This window comes from Hoplias malabaricus, chromosome 14 (assembly GCF_029633855.1).
Source record: "Hoplias malabaricus isolate fHopMal1 chromosome 14, fHopMal1.hap1, whole genome shotgun sequence".
In the NCBI taxonomy this organism is placed as follows: Eukaryota; Metazoa; Chordata; class Actinopteri; order Characiformes; family Erythrinidae; genus Hoplias; species Hoplias malabaricus.
In genome coordinates, this window is record NC_089813.1 from 22,698,506 (window position 1) to 22,715,059 (window position 16,554).

Here is a 16,554-nt window from a genome sequence, read left to right on the forward strand (position 1 = left end):
CATTTCATTGGCTGTCACTTTTATTTAGCCAGTCAGCAGCAAGAGTTTGCTGTCAGTCTTTTAGTGCTGCAGCCAGTGGAGTCACAATCCCTTCTACAGGGGTTTTGCAGTGGTGCAGAGAGAAACAGGTCAGTGATGAAAAAAGATAGAACTTGTTTTAAAATGTTTAAAATGTTTTTTCACATTTTATTTCTCCTTCAGCACATATGTAATGACAAAAAAAGCTGACTAACTTTTAGTCAAACTAATTCTTTATGCATAAAAATCACATTAGATAATTTCATGTATGATTTAAAAATAATATAAACAAATTACTTATGAGCTGTTATTGTGTGTTATTTAAAAAATAATAATAATTAAGCCACATTTTGCAGGCAATTCCTTAATGCGAGATATTCCGTGTCAAGCAGATACACTGAGCAGATTTTAATAACTATAATATACTTGAAGTGTGCACTGTGTAACAGAGTTTTCTAGGGATCAGTGGCAAAAAAAACTTGAATGGGACATCACTAGTTTCTATCAGTTGGATGGAGTGCATTAGTGCCCAAAACAGAACCATACTTATGTCTGTCTTATGACGAATAAACTTTCAAACTTATCACTGAGACATGTTTTACTTTGTACAGTTATGGCCTTATCAGAATTAACAGCATCTATAGGCAATAATGTTTACATTATGCCATCCAGTCATTTCTGTTAGTAGTGTCTGTCTCATCATATCATAAGTCCATATTAGGGCTGTCACAGTTGATATTGTTTGAGACTTCTGAGTCTCCTTTTTATTTATTTATTTATTTATTTTATTTTATTTTATTATTTTTGGTGAACAGGAACCTGATTTATATTTTTCTCAAATGTATGTTGATTTATTATTGTCAAGTCTAATCTACTCTCAAATCTAAATAAAGGTAATCAATTGATTATTTTTATGTATATAATGGAAAGTGACAGTCCTAGTCCATATTACTGAAATAATGAATGTTTGCTTTCCAAAAAGAAAGCATTAGACTGTCTGATATGTTGATGCCTATTCACTATGCTGTGATGCATTGTTACATCTTTGGGCCAGATTTACTGGTGCTTTTAAGCATTATATTTGCAAAGGGCAGAGTTAACAAAAGCACAGACTGGTTCACTGGACAAATGACTGGTGCAATGTACAAGTGACAGGTTCTCTGTGTTGAGCTTTACTCTTGTTACTGATTACTTTTGGATATGCTGAAGCTGTAGTGAATCAGGCCCTATATGTGTGTGTATGACCGTCTTAGCATGATTTCATCACTCACACTCTCATTGCCTGACCTGAGTTCAAACATGCATATCTGGACATTCAGATTTGTTTTGCCACTTTGGGTTAATCGTTTAATACTTGTATTTATTTCACTTCATTTATTTAGGGCCAGGCTGTGGAGCGCTCATTGTCATTTGTCCAACTCTGGTCTGACTTTGAAGACGTGTGGTTTATGATAACAATCAGTGATGCATAATTTTTTGAATTAGTGAGGTTTTGAGGGAGGGCTCAGTCACAGCACAAATGAAGGAACCAGTCCTTGAGATTTAGAGCTTGGAAGGTTTTGCCACCTTTGTTCTTAATGTGCTTTAACATTGTTTTTTTTTTTCTGCTAGGTGCCAGGATTGAGGAATTTCTTTATGAAAAACTTGATCGGAAAGTTCCATACCGAGCCACCAATGGAGAAATACTAGGGCAATATATGTATGAGGCAGCCAAAGAGTTTGGACATGGAACACCCTATGGTAAGGGTTGACAGATTTAGCTAAAAAATATGGCAGTCAGAGTCAGATGATGACACTATAAATTACTTTCTGAATAATGTAATTGCATGTTGTAATATACATAGTGCAGTCAAAAAACAAGTAATTTTTACTGAATACAATCAATGAAGTAAAATGTGATTGAAGAAATGCACTGAATGTGCTCTTGTGGAGCAATTCCTCAACATGAGTATGGTTTTGAGTGAGTTACAAGTCAGTTCCCTGAGGTATGTCCTATCTACAAATGTCATTAAATATATATCTTACAAATTCAATAAGCAAGATTTTGCTTTCCTGATACAACATATAAAGGTAATTCAACGATCTGGCTGGAACATAAATCTATTTCCTATGAGTTCAATTTAACTAAAAGCCAAAAGCAGGATAACAGTTAACAATATATATTGTGAATCCTAGCATGCCTGTAATTTTTGAATATATATTTGTTACCCTGGAAATGCCAATTGATTACTTCCGGGGGGCTTAAACTGTGGAATTTTTAAATAATTGAACATATAAAATAATACATGAAAATGTAGAATAACTCAAGTGTTACCATCATCGGTTTTTAGAATTTGAGCAGATCAATTTGTATGTTGCTCAACTAGTTAATCTAGGCTGTCAGTGTACAGTCAGAGCAGAAACCCTATTTGCCTGCTCGTACTCTGTGCTGTCGGATCAATAGTGCTTTATTCAGAGGTCACGTGACATTCAATACTGATGCCTTGCACTGGCCAGCATTCATCTAGTTATCTGTTCATCTATTCATCGAGTCTAGCAGCACTGTTCAGACAAAGCCAGAACATTAAGAGTAAATTTTTACTAGTTAGTGGCTATGTTGATATTTAACCTTTAGCTTGAGCCCCTGAAACAAACACGGTCAATAACAATAACGCACATCCTTTTATATTCAATTGTTCTTATTCAACAGTAGACCTGTCACAAATCAGGTCTTGAAATATTAGCTGACGATTACCAAAATATCTACCAATGTTTTTTCTTTGTATACAGCTTAGGGTATAAGCCTAAAGTTGCCTGATTTACTGATTAGCTGATCTTCCTTCTTAGCTACTAATAGTTATTTTAAAATTAATTTAAGCAAAATTACTTGCAACTCTCCTCAAAAAATATTTATAGTACTATGTTAAATTTCCATATGTCACCATGTCTTCAATATATTCAAGTATAATCTGCTTCTTTGTACTTTACTCTCATTTGCCTCAACAATACTAAAAAAATCATCTATCATTCACATCTTTTGTTACATTATAAATATATTTTGAAAGCCAACAGGGACTGCACGATGACTTCACATAGGGCCCACCCCACTCTCTTCCTACCTGCAGCCACAACATTCCTGTAATCTATGTCCATTTAAATCCTACGACACCTCTGGAAGTCTCAACAGTGAAGCCTGGTGTCCCAGACCTCCCCCCCTCCAAGCTAACTTTACATAATTTATGTAATGTGTCACTGGCAACCGCAGTTATACAACACAGTACCTGACTCATAACTATAACACATTTACAGTATGCTTCCCCAACTACTCTGTGCTCTTCTTGTATACAACCATTGACTAGACCTTTTAGCTACTTCTTATAATTATTTCACAGCTGCCCTTAGTTTTAGGCCCTTGATGCCAAACTGCATGTCAGATGTAGTCTGTACTAAATGTTGTATAAAAGTGAATGTAATACATCCACTATAATTGGCTTATGCAAATAATTACCATTTCAGCATTTCAAAATGTTAGACATGCACATAACTTTTCTTATTTGTTTTAACATATCAAACAAAATCTATATTATGACAGACAGAACAGAGATGCTTTATATTGTTCCTTTAGTTCTCTCAAGCTGAAATGCACTTAGCCGTAGTAAATGGCTCATTAATGATGTCTGGCTGAGTGGTTGCTTTTAGTTTGGTCTCTAGTGTCTGTCAATGAAAATGTAGGCAATCCTTTGGTGGGCCTCTCTAAGGTTTTTAAGCATTCTTAGGAACTTCCAAAGTATCCATGTGGTTAATGGATATAAATCTGGGACTCAAGAGTTCATGGCAAAATACATAAAGGCAACGTTTGCTTTTTATAAAACTCTTGAAACTGGTCTAATATGTTTATGAAGCCCCAATGTCTGTAAATGGTATAAAAAAAAATAAAAAAAAAAGTTTTCTGTTTGGTATGCTAGGATTTTTCTGGAGGTTTTTAGACAAGGAAGAGACTGCCAAAAGTTGAAAAGCATGAACTGAGATGATGATATTTCTCTATTCCTGCTCCATAGATGGGTAATATTGACATTTTGACATTGACACTAAATTTGGGTGAGCGATAACTGCATGAAAGTAAACACAGACCTAAAGTGCTACAAAACTAAACAACTTGAGTAACAAATGCGTTTCTGTGGTAATTTAAACAATGAATAAAAACTTAGAGATGTTCCACCACATACAAACAAAAATTATTTTATTCACAAACATATCAATTCTCTGTAAACAATGCAGTCCTTCTGAACATAAACAAACCAGAGAGAACAGCATTTTTCCATGATCATAGATGCCTTTTAAGTAAACAAGCTTTTTCCTTAGAAATGCAGATCTTGTAAAATCTGAACTTAATGGATTGTGCTGTTACATTATATTAAATATTACAATCATTCATTGTCAGTGACTGCTTATCCAGTTCAGGGTCGCACTGGGTCCGGAGCCTGCCTGGAATCACTGTGCAGAGTGCAGGAGCAAACCAAATCCATAGCCGGTCACCACACACTCACACATTCGCTCACACCTACACAACTGTGGACAATTTTGAGTAGCCAGTTCACCTATTAAGATGTTTTTGCAAACTCAAGCACCTGGGGGAAACCCACACACACAGGGAGAACACACCAAACTGCTTACATATTTCTGCATCTGATAGCAGTCTGTACTGTTACGTGGGGCATTTGAGCGTTTTGCTGCTGCCCTACGTTGGCCAAAGGACGTTTGGCCGCTTTTGCTGCAGTGTAAACTGGTTGGGAAAGCTCAAGAAGTCTGTTCTGCATTACCTCTTGAGGATAGTCTAAATTATGATATGTTAAAGGCAACTGTTTTGAGAGCATATGAATTAGTGCCTGAGGCTTATCATCATAAATTTCATGTACACTTAAAAACTGCCAAACAGACATTTGTAGAGTTTGCTCGTGAGGAAGCTAACCTTTTTATAAGTGGCTTCAAGCCAGCAAGGTGACAGAATTTGAGCAGCTTCGTGAACTTGTGTTGTTGAAGGATTTTAAGAATTCATTAACAGATAAAATTGTTTAAATGAACAGAAGGTCTCGACTGTAGCTCAAGCTGCAGTGTGTAGTGATGAATTTGTTTTAACACATGAACACTTTTGTTTCGTCTTCTCTTGGAGAAAAATCTTGTGTTAGTCCAGAGCGAAGTGTACCTAGTGTTAAAAGTTCTAACTCGTTGCCTCAGTATGAAAATATTGAATGTTTTTATTGTCAACAGTTTGGGCACCTCATTTGCCACTTGTCCAGCTTTGAAAAAGAAAAGTCGGGTTTCTAAGGAACATTATTTGAAGTCAGTAGGTTTTGTAGGTTACTAGTGTTCCAGCTGTGGACAGACCAGATATTGATTCCTTATATGAACATTTTGTTTTGAAGGGAACTGTTTCACTTACTGGTCAGGAGGAAGACCAATTCCAAGTAACCATTTTAAGGGATACAGGTTCAGCTCAATGCTTTGTTCCTGAGAGTATTTTTCCCTTTTCTAATGTTAGGTCTTGTGGCTCAGATGTGTTGGTTCAAGGTATTGAACTAGGTGTTGTGAGGGCTCCGTTACATAATATACATGTGCAATCAAAGTTGAGGACGGGATTTGTTAAAGTCGCTGTTCGTTCTCAGCTGCCTGTGAAGGGTGTCGACTTCATACTTGGTAACGATTTGGCTGGTGGAAAAGTGTTGCCTTTTCCTGAGGTTATTGATGACCCTGTATTGGTGCCCTTGGCTGAAAAACAAAACTTTGATTTAGCTTTGGAAACTGTTTTTTCAGCTTGTGTTGTAACACCGGCCCAATCTCGTAAGTAAGAACACCATGGGTCTGTAGTTAAGCCTCAGTTGCATACTGCCCACAATACTAACATGGATACAATGCGCTCTGCTTTTTGTGGTGCTGAACCTGATCTGTCACTTTCAGTTGAGAGAGAGCAGTTTGTTATAGAACACCAAAATGATTCCTCCCTTAATAAATATTAAAATATATTACAAGGAAGGTTTGTCTAAGAAATCAGTAGCCACTTTTGGGATGGTGAGTTGTTAATGTGTAAATGGATCCCAACAGTTTTGAGTGATTCAGAATGGGGATCAGTTTATCAGTTGTTCCTCAGAAATTCTGCAAGCATGTTTTAACTCTGGCTCATGATCATAATTGTGCTGGTCATTTAGGGATAACTAGAACTTACAACCGTATTTTGCATCTTTTTTTTTTTTTGGCCAGGATTAAAATCTGATGTGGCACAATATTGTAGATCTTGTCATATTTGTCAGATGGTGGGAAAGCAAAATCAACTTATCCCTTCTGCTCCTCATCAACCTTTTCCTGTTATGGGAGAGCCATTTGAAAGTGTGATTTTGGACTGTGTAGGTCCTGAACAAAAATCTGGTAAAAGGTATTTGTTAACAATTATGTGTACAGCAACCCATTTCCCAGAGGCAGTGCCATTACGTTATTTGAAGGCAAAACTTATAGTAAAGGCTCTTATAAAGTTTTTCTCTACCTTTGCTTCCACGTATAGTACAAACTGATCAAGCGTCAAACTTTATGTCACGGTTGCTCAAGCAGGTGTTGTCCCAATTAGAGATAAAACATCTGACTTCTAGTGCTTATCACCCCGAGAGTCAATGTGCGCTGGAGAGATTTCATCAAACATTGAAGTCGATGTTGCGTATCTACTGTTGGAGTCAAATAAAGACTGGGATGAGAGACTTCCATTGCTTTTGTTTGCTGTTCACGAGACTCCTCAAGAGTCTTTGGGGTTTAGTGCTGCAGATTTGGTGTTTGTACACGCAGTACGAGGGCCATTAAATCTGTTAAAATAAAGTGGATGGCTGAAGGGGTTGGTGCCACTTCAACTGTTAATGTGCTGGATTATGTCAGTTCATTTTGTGAGCGTTTGCATCATGTATGCGATCTAGCTCGTGCTTCTTTGTCGTCTGCTCAGACAAAAATGAAAACAATTTTTGATTAAAAAAAGCTGTTCCTCGTTGTTTTCAGCAAGGTGATAAAGTGTTGTGTTTACCTGTTCCTGGTTTGGCTTTACAAGCTCGTTTCTCTGGTCCTTCAGTTCAGTCTAAATTAAGTGAGACTGATTATGTTATTTGTACTCCTTACAGAAAGCGTAAATCTAGGGTTTGCCATATTAACTTGTTGAAGCCCTATGTCTGCAGGGATGAGGGCACCCTTGAGGTAACATCGGCCACTACACCTGCTGCTTCTGTTTCTGTTCTGCCATATGGAATTGGTTCTGATTTTGATCTGGCTGGTTTAGGTATCTGTAACATTCCTGTGTCTGGTGCTCGATTACAGAATTCAGAGATTTTAAAAGATGGGTTAATTTTTGTCTCCATCTATCTGAAGATTTTGTAGCGGAGTAGCCGTATTCTAGCTGGTTATGCTTAATAGTGATTATAACTTATAATAATAATAATAATTATTATTACTGACTTAAATGACAAAAATATTAACCATTAATTAGAGAGGGAATACTGTCACCTCTACGTGAGTTCTTCAGGATTTTCAGACTCTTAATGAACAAACTCCACACACCTGTATTATTTCAAATAATGGAAACGCTTTATTAAAGGAAAGGTAATAGGTTGATAAACATAGCACAATCATCAAAATCTCATGGAATCAACGCAGGTGAAACCAGTTCGACTTTAGCGATTGGCTAGGCTATATGGCTTGGGAGTGAGGGGTTGCTAAATTATTCAATTAGGGCAGGGGTGTCAAACCAAATCCACGGAGGGCCGTGTGGGTGCAGGTTTTTTTTTTTAACCATGCAAAAGCCCCACACTACTTAAAGTCAAGATATATTGATTAGATCCAATGATTAAAAACAGGTGGAATGAGGTGTGGCTTCTGCACCCACACGGCCCTCCGTGGATCTGGTTTGACACCCCTGAATTAGGGTATCATTTTACCAAGAGATTTAATTCGATTTCAGCTCTGAAAATTAGGAATTTAGCTTACTTTTCTTTTATTTTCTGGGTTATGATCACAGCCGATGAGTCCCACAGATCTTCGCTCTGTTCCTCTGGGGTTTGACTTGTCACGACTGAAGTTAGGCTGATTAGTGGGGAGAGTCTCTCCAGGATGAGTCAGCTACTTTTCAACGTCCTTTAAACGGTGTGACGTCAGTCGGGGATTCCCTTCACAGAGCTTGGCTGGATTTCCCCTTCCCGATGGAAGGGGGTGTCAAGATAAAAGTTTGCTGTTTTCCTCCGATCTTCAGAACTAATTCAAATTAATTAGCTTATACTTATTTTACAATTTTCCTCTGTCCCAGCGGTGTCTTTTATTCTGGCCACAAATACGTTTCACCTGCTTTGATCTGTCGTAAAATTAAACTTGGATTGGGCTACAAACACGAACACAAATAAAACAAAGAAAAGATTACTGACAATTACCGACGTTACTCTGTAGTTTCTGTATTACACTGCTAATTGACACAAGGCGTCCCTTGGAAGTTGCGTGAAGTTCTTTGCTTTAAGAGTCTTTGGAGAGTCGGCTTGTCGGCGTAAAGAGAAGACAAAAGAACGGAAAGAGCGTACGAGAGTCTTACGAGAAGATGTCCAGAAGAAAAGAGCAGAAGTGAAGAGCGGAAGTTCGAAGCAGAGAGAGCTGAGCGACTCCCTTTTCAGATGTGGCGCTGTCACACCCATTTGGAAGGTCTCTTTTCTCTGATTGGATCCTGGGTCTGAGGTTCACGTGACTTTCTTCACGTTTCAGGGAGGAGAGAGAAATCACATATTTTTGGCTAATACAATATAATGAATAGAATATACTTCATACATACTTGAATATAGCATAAGGAGTGTACTGGATTATTTTTATCCAAAAAAAAAAAAAGTCTGTCTCTCTCTCTCTCTCTCTCTCTCTCTCTCTCTCTCTCTCGTACATTACCAGCTATTGTAGGTGTTACAAATTCATTCATCTTCCTAAATGGAGACAGGAATTTTTCCTCATGATTGAAATAGTAATATACATCACTTCGTTACTTATTACACATTCACCTGAGAATAACAGAGGGTAACGTTAATACACATTGCATAAAACATGTTTATAATTTCTGATACGTATGCGTCCGATTACGAGGTTTAGAGGGAAAGGGGGCGAAACGTGATTTCGCAAACGTCCACTTGGGGGCACTGTTGGTCCATGCTGTTTGTCTGGTTTGAACTAGGGTTGCGAGAGGTCACCACAGGTTCAGTTTTGGGGCCATCTGTTGATTTTGTAGAAGATAAGTAGTCGCCATCTCGACGCTGATGGCCATAAAACTGGGGTTCTTTAATCCTGATCTCTAAGGCTCTGATTGATCTTTAGGCTTAATGGAGTCATAAACTTGGGGTTTCTACTTTTACTGTCCAGAAGAAGAAGGGGGAGTAGTCATCTGGCGTCGTAATTTTGAAGATGGTGACTCATTCATCCTGGGGTCACTGAAGTGTGTTCTGCTTAGTCTTTGTTGTAGACATAGGTATGTGCGTGAGTTTGTGTGTGTGTGTGTGTGTGTGTGTGTGGGGGGGGGGGGGGTGCACAGTCTTTCAACACACACACATTCTGTGGAATGTGGGTTCTGTCCCAAAACTTATCATCAGAGTGGAGAGTCTTAATTTTTCACTTCTTGATCTGGTCCATACTCCACTACAGTTTTCAGAGAGATATTGTCACATTGCTCAGGTTCTATCCTGCATTATTTTCTGACATTCCTTGACGCACTTTGTTTCATTATTTTGATGTTGGAGAACATGCTCCTATAAAACATGCTTATCGGGTTAACCTAAGTAAACGCCAGTCTATGCAGAAGGCGGTTGACTACCTTCTTGAAAATGGGTTGACTGTTCCAAGTTTCAGTGCATGGAGTTCTCTCTGTCTCCTAAATCTCCAAAGACTTCTCCTAAGTCTCCAAAGCCAGATGGCACGGTGTGTTTTTTTACTTATTATAGGAAAATCAATGCCATAACAAAACCTGATTCTTATCCTTTGCCACGCATGGAGGATTGTGTTGACAAAGTGGATTCTGCTGCATATGTTTCAAAACTAGATTTGCTCAAGGGCTATTGGCAGGTACCTCTGACCCCTCGTGCAGCTGAAGTTTCTGCCTTTGTCACACCAGATAATTTGGTGCAATACACAGTTATGGCCTTTGGCCTCCGGAATGCACCAAGTACATTTCAACGGCTTATGAATCATGTTTAGATGGGGATTTCTGACTGTGAGGTCTACCTAGATGATATTGTTGCCCATTCATCTAGTTGGAGTGATCATTTTAAGAGTCTTTATGCTGTGTTTGATAGACTGCACCAGGCTTCTTTGACTTTAAATCTGGCTAAGTGTGTGTTTGGTAAGGCTACAGTTACTTACCTAGGGAAGCAGGTTGGTCAAGGCCAAGTTCGTCCTGTTGCTGCAAAAGTGCAGGCAATTATTGATTTTCCTGCAGTGTGTACAATTGTGAATTTGTTTGGTCTAATGACTGCCAACATTCTTTTGAATCTGTGAAAACGTTGCTCTGTAATGCTCCTGTGCTCTCTGCTCCAGATTTTACATGACCATTCAAGCTGGATGTGGATGCTAGTAAAATTGGTGCTGGTGCTGTCCTTCTACAAGAGGATTCAAGTGGTATCGACCATCCAGTGTGCTATAATTCCAAAAAGTTTTTAAAACATCAGCTTAACTACAGCACTATAGAAAAGGAGGCATTGGCATTATTGTTGGGATTACAAAATTTTGAGGTCTATGTTGGATCTAATTCATGGCCACTTGTTGTGTACACCGATCATAATCTGTTGATTTTTCTTTCTCGAATAAAAAACTCAAATCAGCAAATTATGAAGTGGGCACTTATTGTTCAGGAATTCAATCTGGAGATTTGTTATAAAAAATGGTCAGAGAATGTATTAGCTGATGCTCTTTCTCATTTTTAAAATTTCAAAATAACACAAGACGTAACACCCCCACCACCAAAATTGAACATACCGTGTTATTTTCGAGTGTTTGTTTTTCTTTCTCTTCTTTTTTGGAGATGTTAGGTGAATGCTTGTGGGGCTGATTTGCTGCATGTTGCTCCACCCACTTGCTTCACTTCTCATTGGCTGACTCTGATGGCATGAGATTTAAAAAGGCTTTGGTCACCCTGAAGCTTTATCCTGTTTTCTAAAAAGTTTTTAAAGCTGTCATGTAGGCAATATTGAACGCTAAAATCAATTATTAAATTATTTATTATAAAATAAATAATAATAATAATAATAAAAAAATTGCCTTCAGTATCTGATGTTGTGGGTTTTTTTGTGATTTTATTTAAGAGTTATTTGGTCTGAGGCTGAGGTTTTTTTTTTTGTTTTGTTTTGTTTTTTGTTTTTTTTTAAATAATTTATAACCATAATTTTATTATGTCCAACCCCTAGTGGACATAATAGTACTTAAAAGTTGATTTACTAACACCTCAGAAAAAAAAAAAAGCATCTATGTACATGACATCTATTTCAAGCTACAGGACTGGATTCATCCTTTGTTTCACTCTGATATCTGAGCCAGTATTTTTTCCCTGACATTGTCCCAGAACTGACCTGTCATTAGATTAGTAGTATTACTTATGCCTTTTTACTTCATTCTCAGTGCTGCAGTGATTGATGTGGTTGCGGTGTGTTAGTGTGTGTTATGCTGGTACAAGTGGAACAGACACAGCAGGGCTGCTGGAATAAACTCCTCAGTGTCACTGCTGGATTATAAATAGTTCACCAACCAAAAATATCTAGTCAACAGCATCTGCAAGCTGCACAGAAACAGATGGGCTACTCTGTCTGACATTACTCAGCTGGGGGAAGAGCCTTTTCTTATAAAGCCCCCCAACTCTGGAATGATCTTCCAGAAAATGTTCGGGACTCAGGCACAGTCGCAATCTTCAAATCTAGGCTAAAAACTCATTTGTTTAGTTTATCTTTTGGTAGTTAATGCTCCCCCATAGATAAAGGCGGCAGATCCGGGGGGTCCATGGACACAGGGCATTATAGTAAACTGAGACGCTGGTGCTTTTGTCCCGCCGCTTCACGCGATCACTTAGGTTTGTTGATGGTGGAGCGGAGGGATGCCAGTGTTTCAGGATGCTCCCGTGTCTGTGTCCTCTTCTGGTTCTCTCCTTTTAGTTAAAGCTGTCATAGTCAGATCTGCCGGAGTCATTAGCCACATTGTTCACTTTTTCTGCTTTACAAATACCAAACAGTTCAAAATTAATTCCATCCCTTTACATTTTTCCGAGTAAACGACTGCCCACCTGTCTGTCTGGACACTGATGGATGACTGTCGAGATCCTCCTCCACGCTTCAGACAAGGTTCCCACGCTCCAGCAACCACCTAGTGCCTTGAAGCTGCCCCTACACTGAAGTTCTCACGGACTACTAACTATTATTACCAGGAGATTGACCAGAGGAGGATAAGTCACCCCTTGAGAGCCTTGGTTCCTCCCAAGGTTTCTTCCTCAGCTGAGGGAGTTTTTCCTTGGCACTGTCGCCCCTGGCTTGCTCACTTGGGGGTTTTTACATTTTTTTTTACATTTCATGTCAAATCTTTGTCTTACTGGAATTCTGTGAAGCTGCTTTGTGACAACATCAGTTGTAAAAAGTGCTATACAAATTGATTTGATTTGATTACATCTACAAGGTGGACTAACAAGGTAGGTGTGTCTACTAGAGTGGACAGTGAGAGGACACAGTGTTTTGAAAACTCTAGCGGCACTGCTGTGTCTGAACACACCACCATGACTTCAGTGTCACTGCAGTGCTGAGAATGAGGGAGGTACATGACCATTTTAAAGAACAGGATGAAAGGAGGCAACGAAGTCTGCAGATGGATTTCAATTTGTAATTGTAGAAAAATAAAGTCTTTCTGTAGGGTCAATGGAGCTGACAGAATTGACATTGAGTTTTGAAACAGGGAGTTAGTCATAATATTATGGTTGACCTGATGCTGAAGTTGATCATAATTTCCTGTGTCTTGGAAAAAGAAAACTTTGTCTTTGAAAAATATAAGGAAATACATGGTGCTAGTAATGACATATCCATAGAATAAGAAATGCTAATAGAAAATGTCAATTTGTTCCCAAATTAAAGGTTTTTCTGATTAACAAACCATTTTGTGGCATCAATAATTCTGCTTGTCTTGGTTTGTAGGAAGTACCCTGATTCAGGTGGGTGATTGCCAAAGGAGATTAGGAGGAGCAGAACGAGAATTTCTGCAAACATCATCTATTAGTTTCCTAACGCCCCTGCGGAACTTTCTGGAGGGAGACTGGAGAACCATAACAGTGAGTATGGTGGGCATTTTGCTTTCAGTGTGTGTCTGCATATATAGTATCCTGTTTTACACCTAGTGGTTTGGGAATATTTTAGAATGAGTGTCGAGTCTGTGATTTATATTATGGTGCTTTTCCATTGTATGGATCCGATTCTACAAGACTCGACACGGTTAAAGCTTGTCGCTTTTCCACTGGCAGAGTCGTGTAGGTTCCATGCAGTGGAAAAGTGCCATTAGTGTGCCAAAAACAAGCTTCATATAAAGAAGACATATGCAGTGATATTGTATGCAACAGGTGGTGCAACAGGTTGTGCAACAGGTAGTGTCGCAGTCACACAGCTCCAGGGAACAAGTCCAGGTGACTGACAGTGTGGAGTTTGGTGTGTTCTCCTTGTGTCCACATAGGTTTCAAACCCATGGTCAAAAAACACATGTCGGTAGGTAGATTGGCTACTCAAAAGTATCCAGAGGTGTGAGTGAATGTGTTGCACTGTGAAGGACTGGCGCCCCCTCCAGGGTGTGATTTGGCTTTTCACCCAGTGATTCTGGGTAGGCTCCGGACCCACCGTGACTCTAAACTGGATATGCGGTTACAGACAATGATGGAGTAACTGACCTGGCTCTAAAGAAAGAGAAATTTGCCATAAAAATGAGCATGTCATAACATAACTCTCTCTCTCTCTCTCTCTCTCTCACACACACACACAAACAGAAAGAGAGAAGACTTTTGGAGAACCGGAGGCTGGATTTAGATGCCTGTAAAGCCAGATTAAGGAAGGCCAAAGCAGCAGAAGCTAAAGCAGCTGTAAGCTTGTGTGTGTGTGTGTTTAAATCAAGTTTGCTGCTTCTTTTTTGTACTTTAACTTGCTTTTTCCTCTCAACTACTCTACTCTGACTGAATATTATACTGATCTGTTCTACCCTTTTGTCTTTGTTTCAAACTTTGCAGTGTGAGGGGGAAGTGAGTATTGGGGTGAATTTCCTCTTGAATCAGCACCAGGGTTTCCTGCAATGCCTTATAGTTAGTTGGCAAGACAGCCGCCTTGACAACGTTGTTCACCCCCTCCCCCCACCCCCACAATTTGTTTCATGCAATTCATTCACTTTCTTATCAAGGCTGCCGATGTGTTTGCTCATGGCTTTCTGCTATGTTCAGTGATCCGTGAATAATCAATCCATTATAGAAAACACTCAATAATAGCTACTTCAAAGTTCCAAAGTACATTTTGTAACATGTTTAATGCATTCTTCCTAAGTTTTCAGTCACAAACACGCGTTCTGAAGTATAATCCGGTGTTTAAGACGAGTTGTGTATCGTTTTTGAGTTTCCCCACGGCTGTGTGTACATGAGATCAGAGTATGTGCAGCCCATGCTTGTAAACAATGTTTTGAATTATTGATTAGAATTTGCACTCAATTTGAGAACCGCTTCACTCAATGAGTCGACTCTACATTCAACCCATTGTGTAAGTTTCTCAAAGCATCCAAACACTACACAGAGCACATAATTCACCAAATATCAGTGGATTTTTATAACACTGAATGATGACTCAGTTTGTTTCTTGAGCTTTGATTTCCAATGGGAGTATGCATGGGGGCGGTTACAAGGTTGTTGCCCTGTTGTCTACCACTCCCCCGGTGACAAACAAGAACCAGTGAATCACACCCACCATGCACATAGGTACCACCTTGACTAACCAATTTTCTGCGGGAAACCCTGAGCACTTCTCCCTATTTTATTCATTTATTTATTTATCTGATCCCATTCATTTATATACATTTTTATACATTCATCTGGTTTTTATTATGGGAATGTTTTAGGTAGATTCATTTTCCTATTATTATTATTATTTATTTATTTATTTTGTTTGTTTGTTTTTAATGAGAGAAATGGCCATGCAGTGGATTCACTCTCAGCAAATAGACAACATGTTTAGTCAGCCTAAAAATTTGTTAAAGGCATTTGACAGTTTCTTCAGGCTCCAATGTTTATGATTCAGCCACGATGTTGTCTTAACACAGATGCCAGGTAAATGGTTGCTAAGGCAAACTGACTCTAATTATTCCACTTGTATATCCCCTGTGGCCAGGAACTGAACATCAATTAAATCAGCAGAGCAGTTCAAGTGAATACATGATTATGGTGTAAGACTGTTAATAGTAGTTCCATAGTGTATGTATGAACAATGATTATTTGCTCATACATATGTGTAATTGTAGGTTATGCGATGTAATGCATACATCAGTGATGAACAGTAAAAAATAAATAAATAAATAAATATATTTAAGATATTTATTTATAATTTATATTTAAGATATAGAATATATATAATCATTAGAGATATATGGCTGCTTTATCGTTATTTACACTTAAATAAAGTTACACTATTGAAGCTTAAATGAAGCCTGAAACTTGATTAAGCTGTTGCTTCAGTTATTTACCTTTTATTACATTAAGAATATTTCTCTCCCTGTATTGGTTTCACACTTTGTGTATAAAAAAAATTATATCTTAGGTACTCTCTTCAGTTCCTAAATATGTTGGTAATTTAGCTCCCGAGGGCCTGACCAGTGAGAGAGAGCTGGATTTTATCAACTGCTTCATTGATTAAAAAAGTACAACTATATTGACTACCAGCAATTGCAACTGTGTTTCACAGAGGAAACAGTGCTGATTGGACAAATTTCCAATGAGTGTTTTTAAGATATAACCATCGTGTTATTGAATATTACTACATCTGTCTGCATAGTGTAAATATGAGAAATATGTTTGTAATTTAAATATTAGTTTAAAATTTGACAGTCTTTTATATATAAATTATATATTACACTGTAGGGAGCATGTTTATGTTGGTTCATCATTTTTAATTTTTTGTCTCACAAAGATTAGAGATCAGATGTGTGAAAAGTAGTTTATTATTTAATTTCTGTTCATTCTTTAATTACTTTCAGATTTTGACACTGAACATAAGTGAAATGACTCTCTGATCTTTGAGCTTTCTGAAGCATGTTTCATCATATTTCACATTCACTTATATACTCTAAATTATCAACCAACTATTTTTATAAACCCAGTGGCATGCATACTTTATCTTAATACCAGAATATTCACAAAAGGTCTAATTATTGCCTGTTTAACCCTTAGAAGTTGTAAACAAAACCAGGTTAAGTCAGAAAACATAGCCTCTTACGTAAAGTGCAAAGAATTGTCCTGCCTACTTGTCCGGGTCT

The 16,554-nt window shown here is 38.2% G+C and overlaps 1 protein-coding gene across 3 annotated transcripts in view; it reads left to right on the top strand.

The window, feature by feature from the left end:
- The window catches only part of sh3glb2a (SH3-domain GRB2-like endophilin B2a), a 31,380-nt gene that overhangs the window by 4,129 nt on the left and 10,697 nt on the right, over positions 1 to 16,554 (top strand). For 2 of the 3 annotated variants that reach the window (XM_066643236.1, XM_066643237.1), the window contains exons 3-5: positions 1,630 to 1,758; positions 13,200 to 13,333; positions 14,036 to 14,128. In XM_066643236.1, coding sequence (XP_066499333.1) covers positions 1,630 to 1,758; positions 13,200 to 13,333; positions 14,036 to 14,128 — 356 coding nt within the window. The remainder of the gene's footprint in view (positions 1 to 1,629; positions 1,759 to 13,199; positions 13,334 to 14,035; positions 14,129 to 16,554) is intronic. The other variant, XM_066643238.1, reaches the window with a different exon arrangement.